Here is a 13,476-nt window from a genome sequence, read left to right as displayed (position 1 = left end):
AAAAGCTACAAGAAACCAAACAGAAAAATATTGAAAAAATAAATCAAAAAAGACAAACACCAATAACTTATAAACCCAGCACAAAAGTTTACACTAGAAAAACAGTAAAAAGAAATAAACTTCTTCCGAGATTTTCTTCCCGCATTGTGAAAAATAATAATCCCGTAACAATAGACACTCAAGATACGTCAATAAACAAAAAGAACATCAAACACCAGCCAAAGACTAATGCTAAAACTGCTTTACAGATGTACCTTAGTAGCAGCCCAACAAGTTCAAATTCAAAACCTGAAGGACAATCCAGGAATCCTCCCAGTTAAACTTGGACAAGCGAGGATACAGACCAGCACTCATGACTTCATCCACTATTTCCATCTAGAACCCATCTCAGAAGAGATTGAATCCATAGAATCTCAGTATATCACCACCAACAGAGCAATAGAAAATGGACTTAGTCAACCATATTTTGACAGCCTACAAAACTTTGATAAAACTGTACAGTACCTCCTCCAAACAGCAAAAGAGAAACTAGACACAATATATCCAAAATCCAGAAGCAAAAGAGGACTTATAAACGGATTGGGAAGTGTAATAAAATCTATTTCTGGTAATCTAGATCAAGAAGATGCTGAAAGATACAACGCTGCCATTAAATCACTTGAAAATAACCAACAGAACATTATTACTAACATCAATAGCCAACTCAGTCTCAATAAAAGAATAATGACAAATTTTAACCAAACAATATCATTACTTACACACAACCAAGAAATCATAGCTGAAGAGACAAGCAAAATTAGCTTAGAGATGAACCAATTCGTTTTCGATTTTAATGATTATATGCAAGTTCGAAATATCCTTGACCAGATAAATCTAAATTTACAAACAATTATACAAATACTGGATGATCTACAAACAGCAATTACATTTGCAAGAATCAAAACTTTACACAACGGTCTCATTAAACCTGAAGAAATAAAATGGACCGTGCAAAAGATGCTTGAACACCACCCTGCATCACAGATTCCCTATATTCAGGAAGAAGACTTAACCAAATACTATGAAATCATAGACATTGATGGTTACTACACGAATCACACCCTTGTTTTTATTTTACATTTTCCTATTCTTCATTCCAAGTCGTTCACATACTTCCATTTATACTCCCTTCCAACTAATAATCACACAATAATCATTCCACCTGGTCCATACCTAGTCCACAACTCAGACCTTTTTCAATATATGGATGTACCATGCAAAAGAAGCGAATCCAAATCATTCATCTGTCCTGAGAAATTTCCACAAGAGAATGACCAGACTAATGACTGCATCATCCAAATTCTCCAGTTAATCAATGATGCCGCCCAATGCCAAAGTGTTCCCGTCACTGTCACTACAACGATCATTCAAAAAGTATCCGATGCACACTACATTGCCGTTTTTCCAAAGGCTACGAAAGTATCTACCCATTGCACCACCACTGAAATAGAAGTACTCGAAGGGACCTATCTAATTGAGTTACCGCCAGGATGTGAACTACGAACCAATAATGAAGTTTACATAAATGCCAAAACAACAATTAAAGAAGAACCACTAACATTACCAAAAGTCAAGACCACCACTATTCTGAAGAACCACCCAATAGTCAAACCCCTAAAATTGGACAGAATTCCTTTAGACGAACTACACAAGTTATCACAGGAAGAAGAAAGGTTCCAATCCATCCTTCCAACACAAATGGACCACAGCTACATATGGACACCACCGATATATATACTGGTAGCAATCCTTTTAATTTTTGGTTTTCTCAAGCTACGCAAACTGAAAAAAGAAAAAGATGAGCAGAATCCAACCACAGCAGAAGACATCCCTGACCAAGGCCCAGAGTCCTCAGAAACAGTTCACAGAGTTTTGTTCATCCCTCACAAAACTTCCCCAGGGGATGGAGAAATTACGATACATTAACCCCGATTGTCAGCAGTATTGCAGTTCAATAGTCTAGCCGATCAGCAGTTTCGACACATATTGCAGAAAAGTTGTCATCAATTAATTTCATATAAATACTGTAAATTTTCATTTTAAAGTCAGTTGTAATTATATTAAATAAAGTGCTGTTACTCTGTCAGTTGTACCTTTAAAAGGGCCTTTTTAAAAAGTACCTTCGGGAGTGACAACCCTTAAGTAGTGGGAGACTTCGGAAGCCGTGAAGAAGTCATTAGAGAGGATGTCGAAAAGTCGGCGCAGTAACAATCGACGAGGTTCAACCCCGAAGCCTGTTGAGTTAAATATTAATTCTTGTAGTATTAATCTTAGCTTTGGTTTAATATATATATATATATATATATATATATATATATATATATATATATATATATATATATATATATATATATATATTTATTTAAAACAAATAGAAAAGGGTAATGCGAGTGCACAGTAAAAGTAATATGTAATAGCATGTCTCGCATTACATTTTACTGTTATTACTTACTCGCATTAACTTTTTCTATTTGTTATAAACGTTTTAACGTTTGGCATTCCTTTCATCAGGTAGCTGTAGCTTCCTCCGTGGTTATTTTTAGTTGTTGCCCTGGAAACCATCAGGGTCTTCTAACTCTAATGCCACAAATTGGTTGTAGTGATTCTTTCCCAAGTTAACATGCTCCTTTCCTAACTTTTCTGTACCTATTTGGGTATACCTATTTTGTTTTTTGTTTTCCTGTTTTGCGAGAAATGCCATTAAATTTTACTTTATTTATATATATATATATATATATATATATATATATATATATATATATATATATATATATATATATATATATATATATATGTACTGACTTTATATATTTCTATATTTCGCTTTGGCGGAGACTTGCTTTTATTTATCATTCTTTTGTCCAGATCTTCTTTAGCTGAGTCTAAGATCGTTGTTTCGTTGTTTTGCGTTCTGCAGATTTTCAACTTTTATATTTGTGGTTCTGATATTCTAATATTCTAATCTTACTTCTTAATCGTTTAGATTTAATTTAGTTACGTTCCGAGGGAACATTTGAATTGACTTTATATTGCATAATTCTGCCCTTACTACTATTTCAAATATTTAATTATATTTTTGGTGTACCATATCATTCTTTTATAATCCATATTATAAAAATTTGTTCGAAAATTGCGAGGAGTTGGGTTGAGCTAACAAATTAGATCTATACCAGAATGGTTTAGGTATTAATAGGTCTAAGGAAATTTTTTAACATCACATATTTAACGTAATTACCTATTTAATGACATCAACAACATGTTCATCGGGATTATTTAATAAAAACAATATAAATAAAAGACAAATACTTACTATAGCTGAAGGTTCTCCTATATTGTTGGTAAACGTTAAGGTTTTAAACCAATGTTCGTAACAATTACGAGAGGTAGTATTGGTCCAGATATTCCATACAGGTCCGTTGTAAATGTGTTTCACAATACTAATATAAAATAATATAATAGCAATTAGTGCTGGACATAACCTGAAAAACCACAAGTTTTAAGAGACTTCAAATACAAATCAATAGAAAACAAAACACGAAAAATCCAGTACAAACTATAAGTTTAATCTGGATTTTTGGCAGTAATTTACATTTGTCGATTTTAAAAGCATTTTATTAAAATATAATATGATATACACTTTTTTATCTCGATATACGTTAGAGTTAGCCCCTTTGTTAACTTTGATATTGGTGTAGGAACTGGACGAGATTTTGAATTTATGTCAAATTTATTGAATGTCGCCTTGATTGAACTCTGCTTAAATTTGTTATAACTAATTTTAGTAGATAAGCAACAACTTAAAAACTGATAAGTGAAGAAATAAGAAGATGCGACGAAAAGCAAACAGAGCTACAAATCCAGAAGTAAGAAGAGAAGCAAAACAACTAAACGGAAATGAGAAAACACCTTTAAGAATCTATTCCACCATTGCACTGAGAAAATTGGACAGTGTACACAAAAGCCAAAAGAAAATGCCGAAGCGATAAAAATTCTCTGGAACGACAATTCAAGCTAAACTACCATCAATATGAAGATATAGATTTCATATAAGAGGTAGAACGTAGCCACAGAAGATTATCAAAAAATCCAGCAGAACTAGAAATAACGATTCTGCTGCAAAAAAATAAGTAAATATCTAAAATAAAAAAAGCACTTGGACCAGAAGTATTCAGGAACAGGGCATTAAAAAATCTACCCATGAAGGAGGTCGTATACATCAGCTAAACCATAAATGCGATCCTCAGACTAAGAAGATTTTCTAAGAAATGGAAAGAAGCACAACTGATAATGGTTTGGAAAGCAGGAAAAAACGGAACATTCTCTCAAAACTACAGACCAATCAGCCTACTATCATTAATAGCAAGAGAGAGTAATATTAGCTAGGTTTAAAGCAATTTTTCAAAACAATAAGTGCGATATCAAAAGCATAATTTGATTTTAGAATTAAAGACTTTAGCGGGCTACAAGTATTAAGGTTTACCGAATACATGGCAGAAAGAAGGATTTATTTGGAAGTAATATACTGCAACTGCATTTGTTGACGTCAGTAAGTCATTTGACAAAGTAAAGCATGAAGAGTTCATTCACAAAATGAGCCACCTTGAACACATCAAGGCAATGACATGCCGTCTCTAGTTATACCTAACTAATAAAAATTTCAGGGTGCAAATAGGATACTTTTTATCTAAAGTCGGAATGAATTGAATGATTAAAGCTGGAGTACCGCTGGAGGGAGTACGTCACGTTTTTTGTATACCATATACACCGCAGACACACCAACCACAACGTAAACCACTCTTAGTCTATAAGATGACATAGCAATATCAGCAAGAAGTTTAAATTAAAACCTAGCGAGATATCTACAACATGCGCTAAATTAGTTTGATGCATATTGATACATTCAATGAAAAATTGCAGTAAACCCAGAGACGTCACAGGCAGTCATGTTCCAATAAAAATTCGGAAGATCAGATCGTCAAGTGATGTTTAACATAGATAGAATGGTCCAATTGGGCAAAATATATAGAAGTAATAATGGACAAAAGAATGGCATATACATCATATGTCGAGAGCGCTGTTACTAAGAGCAAGATATTAATAAGTACGCTTCTTCTTCTTCACATGCCATACACCAAAGTGTGTAGGCGACTATCTCATTACTAGAATTCTGTTCTTGGCGGCGTGACACAGCTCGCCTGTATTGTGTATTCCTGTCCATTCTTTAATATTTCTTAACCAGGATAATTGTTTGCGGCCGGCTCCTCTCCTACCTTCGATCTTCCCTTGTAGGATTAACTGAGGTATTTCATATTTTGCTCCTCTCAATATGTGCCCAAGGTAACCAATCTTGCGTTTTTTAATTAATTTAAAGAGTTTTCTTTCCACACCGGCTCTCTTAAGGACGTCATCGTTTCGAACTCTATCCACCCAAGGTATGCGCATCATTCTTCTTAATGACCACATTTCAAATGCTTCAAGTTTGTTGATAGATGTTTTTTTAAAAGTCCACGTTTCCATGCCATAAAGCAAGATGGACCATATGTAGCACTTGACCATTCTGTAGCGTATTTCGAAATGTAGGTTTTGATTACATAGAAGCGGTCTGAATTTCACAAAAGCTTGTCTTGCCATTTGTATTCGGGTTTTTATCTCTTGTTGTGGATCCGATTGGTCATTGATTGTGGTGCCAAGGTATTTAAAAGTTTTCACGCGTTTTAAGTACGCTAAGATCTCTTATTCGAAGAAATAGAATTTTCAAGCCTGAAAACGAAGTTAAGAATGGCAAACAGCATCATCATACCAGCCATAACACATGGATCAGTAGCTTGGGGCTAAACATGTAAAAACCAACAAAAACAAGATCGAAATAGTTCAGATCCATATTATAAGGGAGCCTATGAACATTCCCACATACGTATTCGAAAGCTTCATATATATAGAAACCAAAGAGGTAAGGATTTTAGATAAATTAAATAAAAAAGAGTATGAAATCTTCAATGAACTAAGAAACCATTCGAATGAAAGTCTAAGGAACTTGACTACTGAACTACGATGAAAACTAATCAGAAATCACAGTAGAGCCAGATACTAACTAGTACGGTATCAATCTGAAGAGTGACGATATACTCATAAAAAGCTAGTCAAATGATAGAAAACATGAAATAGGATAGGTAGGTTTAGGAAAAAAATCCAAAAACACATACATGAGGCATCTAAGGATGTTACACACCTGAAAATCATAGCACAACCCCTGAGTTAAGTACTACTACTTCACACCATTTAATCGACTTTTTTAGTTTTAGATTACCCAAAAGAGGACATAAATTTTTTGCACAGGTACCCCAGTTATAGCTACCGTAATTCCTGAACATTGAGGCCATGCATCGTGACGCACCGGCTTGGTTGTCTGACCCTCTGGCCGGGGAGGTAAACAAACATCGTTTGCCAAGTTGGCAGCCGATCGTCCGACAAACATAAAGGCGGGGAGCCAGTTACCAAGGTCAAAAACCAAAGTCACTGGCTCACCGCACAACACACAATTGGAGAATAGGCAATTCTAGAGGTTTTACAAACAGAAGGAAAATCCAGGAAGAAAGACATATAATGCTAGCTATACTTGGATACCTCATTTCCTAGAGCATCCAAAATCAAAAACAAGTAAAGCGTCCCCAACGTTATGTCTACGATTGGGGTGGAGTGAAGGTAGCTTAGGGATCAAGGAAGTATCAACCATAATTATCAACCTGTACATGTCCACTGCTAGACATAAGGTCTCCCTCAGCTCTTTCCACTTGTCTCTGTCTTGTGCTGCTTGAATCCAGTTAGTTAACACGCTTCAAGTCGCCAATCCATCGGGTTGGTGAGCGTCATCTGCTCCTTAGTTCGTCTTGTCTTGGTCTCCACTTGACACTACGTTAATAGTTTAATTTACCAAACGCTGCTTAGGCTAATCCTAGACGACGTGGAAGCTCACATGTCTAGCTATCGCTGTCCAATTTAATTTCATATCCTAAGTACTTATACGATGCAGTTTGCACAATATCCCTTCCACCAACAGCAATATTTCTATTTAGCACTAGATTAGTCATTATTTACGTCTCCTTCATGTTAATCTTCAGTCCGACCTCCAAGGAAGTGTGATATAATTTTTCCATTATTATTGCATCATCCATACAATCAGCTATAAGGTCGATGTCGTTTGCCAATCTCAAATGACTAAGCTTCCCTAAATTTATATTGATACCATACTCGTTTAGATATGCCTTCTTACAAGGATGTTCTAAAAGCGTCGTGAATAGCTCTCTTTGGAGAGACGGTGTCTCCTTACCGTACTCCTAGATGTATATAGAATTTATTTGTTTCTTCTTTAGACAGTCTTACGCTAGCCGTGGCATTTTGGTAGATATATTTGCTTATGTTAGTGTAGCTATGGTCTATTCGACATTAAGTCAATGCTTTTAACATTTTCTTCTGGCTTATGATTTCGAATGATTTCTCGAAGTCCGCAAATATCATTGCCAATGGTTTGTTGTATTCTGCAGACTTCTTTATCAGGTTCTTTATCACTAGTAAGTAGTCGTTACTGCTGTATCCCCATCTAAATCCAGCTTGTTCTCTAGGCTAATAGAAATCTAACTTAGCTTCCAGTCTTCTTTTGATCATTTTTGTAAAAATTTTATATATTTGTGATAGCAAACTGACAGGACGGTAGTTTTTAGATCTGTTATGTCTCTTTTCTTGTGTAATAAAACATTGACTGCATTGTTCCATTGAAAAGATGCATTCGGTGAAAAGTTTGGGCAATGTCTGGATAATTTTATTTCCACCTAGTTTAATCGCCTCGATCACTATTCCAACTATTCCATCATCGCAAGGGGATTTGTTATTTTTCATTTCTTAAAAATGTCGTTTTGACTTCGTATGATACTCTTGTATTAATTTTCATCCCGGTTTGTGATTTTGGGTAGGGGCTGATCTTTCCATTCGTTTGTGCTCTCATACATTTCGCAATAAAAGTATTCGACAACCTCGAGGATTGCGGTTATATGCATAGTAATTTTTCTATATTTGTTTTTTATTCTGTACAGTACATATTTTTGTTGCCTACATTGTTCGTATTTCGGCTCAAAACTTTTAAACTTTTCTTTTCTTGAATTATTTTAATTATTTTAGTCTTTTGACATAAGAACATCTTAATCCGGAAATCTTATGTCCCCTGTGTGGGATTTAATTTGTTGTATGTGTGTGTATTTATTTCAAGAAATGCGTGGAAAACAGCTTGTCTTATGTAATTAAATTGGTCCTTCGCGCCGTTTTTTGCCAAAATATTGTTCATATTTTTTTTTCAAATAGACATTTTTGGAAATCTTGTACTGAATACTATATGATCTAATACTTATTGTATTACGGGAAAAAATATAAAACTTTTTATTAATTGATGTTAAAAGTCTAACGTATAAAAAGAACTATTAAAATATCAGTTAATTTAATTTGACAGAAAATCGAAATTATTCACCTTGTAATGCAGGCTATGGATTTTTATATTTGATTTAGACTCATTTCATATTTAATAAAACCAATATAAGAAATGAGTGACTCTTTTGTTACGTGAATGTTACTTATATGACAACTTAGCATACTTACCTCCAAAGTCTATGAAAATAAAGAGAAAGAATTGGAAGGGCTTTGTTCTCCTTTAAATAGTAAAACTTAAGTATTCCCAGAGACATTAGCATTCCACTCATCGTCAAAAAACTGTCGACAGCAAATGGGCCAGAAATAACGAAACTGGTATAAATCTCTCGTCTCCACTGCAAAAATAAATCTTATTATTATTATATAAAAATATCTTTCTGACATCTCAATTTTTTAAAAATTTTTTAAGAACTAGCCACATATTGTAAAATAAATTCTTTATTCTTTTAAATATTTATAATAACTAAATGTGGATGACCAATGGTACAAGCCTTTATTTAATTTCAACTACTACTATGTAACCGCGATCATTCCTTCAATCTTCAAGTCTATATTTTTGTACGATATGGAGACATGGACGTTGAAAATATCCTCTATTACTAAGTTGGAAGCTTTTGAAAAATTTAGACCCTGCAAAGAATGTTTTGCATACCAGGGGGGGAAAGGGTGAGAAACGAGGAAGTCTTAAGAAGGTCAAATACTAAAAGAGAATTGTCCAACTTGATCGAACTACGAAAAATTAGAAACCTTGGCTATATCCCGAGAGAGAAAAGATATGTAATCCCTCAAATAATTATCCAAGGGAAGATTAAGGGCAATAGAGGCATAAATAACACTGGCTCTGTCAGGCCGCGAAGAAAAGATGTCTGGCGTTAAGATAATACGCCAACGCACTATAGGAGCACGGCACTATAAGAAGAAGAATGAGTAAATACAGAAATATGACATCATTGTAAGTAAGTGTATTGTTAAAAAATTAAAACAACTAATATATCTGGGATTAATCCTAATAATAGCGTGTAGGTATAAGATTGTGCTGGGAAGCTCTGAACTAAATCGTAGCTCTACATTATGCCAAGTATAGCAGGCTGGGTGAAGTCAAATTTGTTTATTGAAAATAATACACAGACGTACACACACATATACAAACGCAAAATATACATTCATGCACACCTCCACCAAGATCAATCAGCAAATTACCTGACAGCTACACGACAGCAAGTTCATCATATGATGGCATTTGTTCTGCGACTCCTTCGCTTCACAATCTTAAGATCTAATACCCATAATGGCTATGGGATGGATGTCACGGATGGAAAGGTATGAGAAAAGTGTTGTCTAAGCTGGTGGACTGTGGTGGTTTATAATCTTGGTACAGTATGGGTACACTACCTGGCAGAACTCTTGCGATTAAAATGGACACGGAGACAGAATGAAAAATAGATGCCTCAGAAGAGGACTCAAAAATAAGTAACTCTTTTGAGTCTACAATTAAAAATAGAAATGGAACAAGCAGAGAGAAAATACAAGTTGCAGATTACGTCTCTGCCTCAAAAAGGTCGCAATGACCTTAATTAGGGTCCTACGGGTAATGTTTTGCATATTTGGAAACATTATAATCTATGTATAATGAATACCCTTTTCAAACTACCTAAATGGAGATTGGACACGTGGAAATCTCCAGCCAGAAGATACTCCTCGTAATATCGTAAGATTTCAAATTGACTACATATGCATCAGTAGAAATTAAATAAAATCTGTAAAAACTTTTCCTGGTGCCAATGTTCCATCTGACCACAGTCTGTTGTTGGCCGAATTAAAATTAAAGCTTATCCGAATAAAGCAACAGCGAACATCTAACAAACTTGTTATGGATTTTATTAGGAACAACAGTCAGCTGATTGCAAACAATTTAGAGGGTAATTTTGAGTATAACGAATAACAAGAATCCATCAAGGGTCATTGGAACCAAATCAAAACGAATATAAACACCTTACCTCCAAACTTAAAAGAACAATCGAAAAAAGCAACGGTGGATCAACGATGAGATTTTAAATCAAATGGGCAAAAGACGCAAATTTATTAATAAAAACGTCGAAATATATAAATGAATTAATAAGGAGATAGGGCCTAAAATACGAGCTGCAACAGAAACATACTTCGAAAATAAATGTTTGAAAATTGAAGAGGTACAGAGAAAACATGATACATTTAATATGTATAAAAAAATATAAGAAGTAACAGATCAGTACAAAAAAAAAACAAATAACATCGTTGATATATACCAAAGAACCCAATTTCGCAGATTCTTGTTTAAGCTTCTTTAGTATATATTGTTGCTTATGAGTACTGTGTCATCGACAAATCTTAGATGTCTTAAAAATCTGCTATCGATTTTATCTCCCAGTAGTACACAATTTATCTTCTTGAAGGTATCTTCATAATTTTGGGCTCCATAAGTGAGTACAGGTAACAAACATTGCTCAAAGATTTTCCTTTTGAGGCATATGGGTAGATCCGATTTAAATACATAGTTTAATTTACCATACGCTGCCCACCAGGCTATATATATATATATATATATATATATATATATATATATATATATATATATATATATATATATATATATATATATATATATATATATATATATATATATATATATATATACATATATATGTGTGTGTGTGTGTGATATAGCCAAGCGGGTCAGTCGGCCGAATAGCGTTCACTTCATTGTGAAATGATCTAGTGTCCTCGATGGTTCAGTCCTGGCACTGGCCAGAAAATCATAAAATTTTATCATATCTTGCTTGACCAATGCTGAAATGTATTTTCTTCGTTACTTCCTGCTTTTAATGGTATTCGGACTCCCAAATATTTGAAGGTTTTAGGTAATTTTATAGTTTCCATTTCAATTTGTAGGATTTTTGGTTTTTTTCCTGCAAGTAAGTACTCGGATTTTGTATATTCATTGCAAGGTTTTATTTGTTGAACTCCTTTTCCAGTTTTTTAAGCATATAGTCTATATCACTCTAGTCTGTAGCTATAATGGTTTGGTCGTCAGCGAATTATATCCTGTATAATCTCTAGTCTTTGATTAATGATGCCCATTTTGCAGCACTTCCTTTGAAGAGTGTATGTGCTATGCAGCAGCCTTACTTTTGACTCACACTAATAGGAATTTATCTAGGTAATCTGTTACTAGTGTTAATGTTTGCCATCATATTTTTGTAAAGCGGTTGTACTGCTTTTATATTTTTTGTTTATTCCTTGTGTTTTCATTGCTGTACAAAGCATTGCATAAAAATTGTTTATTATTATTATTATATATATATATATATTATATATATATATATATATATATATATATATATATATATATATATATATATATATATATATATATATATATATATATATATTACATATATATATTATATATATATATATATATATATATATATATATTTAAATTTAAAAAAACTTTGTACTTACCACATTATACATAGGGATAGCATTTGTAATTCCAGTTAGAGTATTAGTTGCTACTCGGTGCCCATGAATAACTGATAACATACAAAATACTTTAATTCCACACATACAATCCACCTGAATGTCATCTTGGGACGATTCCTTTAATTTTAACAGCTTCTTGGCATTGGAGTAGAAAGAAAATGACACCAGAAAACTATTTGATTCATGTTCTAAAAATAAGGGATGAAAATTTAGAAACAGTAAACAAAAGTACATAATAGTAATTTACGTAATAAGTTTCGAAAGTGATATTTTACGGGACGAGTAGGAAGTTTTAAAGGCGAGCTGTAGGCGTAGGCGAGTCCTGGAATCCTGCGAGGCTCGTAAAATTACTTTTGGATCGTGTTACGTACAATATTTTTTCTGCAGCCGTTTTGTATGTTAAATAGAATATATAGAGAAACTTTACTTATGAACTTTTATTAAACACTTTACAGTTACTCTCGTGAATTCAACATTATTAGAAAAATCTACTTATGAATATTAGTAACACAATTATAACAATTATTTACATTGGTATTGTTAGGAATATTAACAGAAGTGGCAGTATTGAAATTAGTGTTAGACGTGTCAGTACTTTTACTATTTTTTGAGATATTAACTTGGTTGTGGCCATTTTTAATCTGTGAAGCGATGTGAATTTTATTTCTTAAAGAATTTTCTACGTGTACCTCTGCTGCATTAGTTTAGCAGTTTCCCTAATCTCATCTGGAATCAATTCGGCTTCACTTTCACTGCTGAAAAACGAAAAACTGGGCGAAAACACACGAATCTTAAATGACAAGGGTTGTCATAATGAAATACAAAGTTGATGTTATTGTCAAAGCCGTTACCTAGCTACCCAAAATCGTCCCGAAAGTAGCTACTTTCGGTACGAGTTGTGTAAAATGTTACTTTTGATTTAATAAATCATACCGAAAGTTTTCGAAAATAAAACAAAGAATATCAATGGTAAGAAAAAGAAAGCCGCCAAACAAAGAAAATGGAACACATATATGTTTAAAAATCCTAAAAAGAAGAATGAGTACCAGCAGAAAATAAAAGTAATATTAAATGAAAGAGGAGAACAAAACAACATTGAAGAAGAATGGAACGTCATCCAAACGACAATTACAAATATGGCAAAGGAAACATTTGAAACAACAGGTGAAACCTCAAGCAAAAAAAAACAAGGAATGGTTTGACCAAGATTGCCAACAAGTAATAAATAGCAAAAATATAGCTAGACAGAAATGTATACAAAGGGATTCCCGATTGAATAGAAGGGCATAGAACTCAGAAAAGATGCAAAGAAAATATGTAGAAAGAAAAAGAGAGAAATGTTGAATAGAAAAATACAACAAATTACAGATTATAATAACAGAAGAGAGACTAGAAAATTTTACAAGGAAACCAAGCAATACACCCAAGGATACATGACAA

The 13,476-nt window shown here is 33.5% G+C and overlaps 1 protein-coding gene across 1 annotated transcript in view; it reads right to left on the bottom strand.

The window, feature by feature from the left end:
- LOC140432267 (nose resistant to fluoxetine protein 6-like) overlaps positions 1-13,476 on the bottom strand; it is an 81,328-nt gene that overhangs the window by 27,788 nt on the left and 40,064 nt on the right. The window contains exons 5-7 of the mRNA XM_072520084.1: positions 12,016-12,224; positions 8,683-8,849; positions 3,350-3,518 (exon numbers count right to left, since the gene is read on the bottom strand). Of these exons, the coding sequence (XP_072376185.1) occupies positions 3,350-3,518; positions 8,683-8,849; positions 12,016-12,224 (545 nt within the window). The remainder of the gene's footprint in view (positions 1-3,349; positions 3,519-8,682; positions 8,850-12,015; positions 12,225-13,476) is intronic.

Source organism: Diabrotica undecimpunctata, chromosome 1 (assembly GCF_040954645.1).
Source record: "Diabrotica undecimpunctata isolate CICGRU chromosome 1, icDiaUnde3, whole genome shotgun sequence".
NCBI lineage: Eukaryota > Metazoa > Arthropoda > Insecta > Coleoptera > Chrysomelidae > Diabrotica > Diabrotica undecimpunctata.
This window is presented reverse-complemented; position numbering and strand designations above follow the sequence as displayed.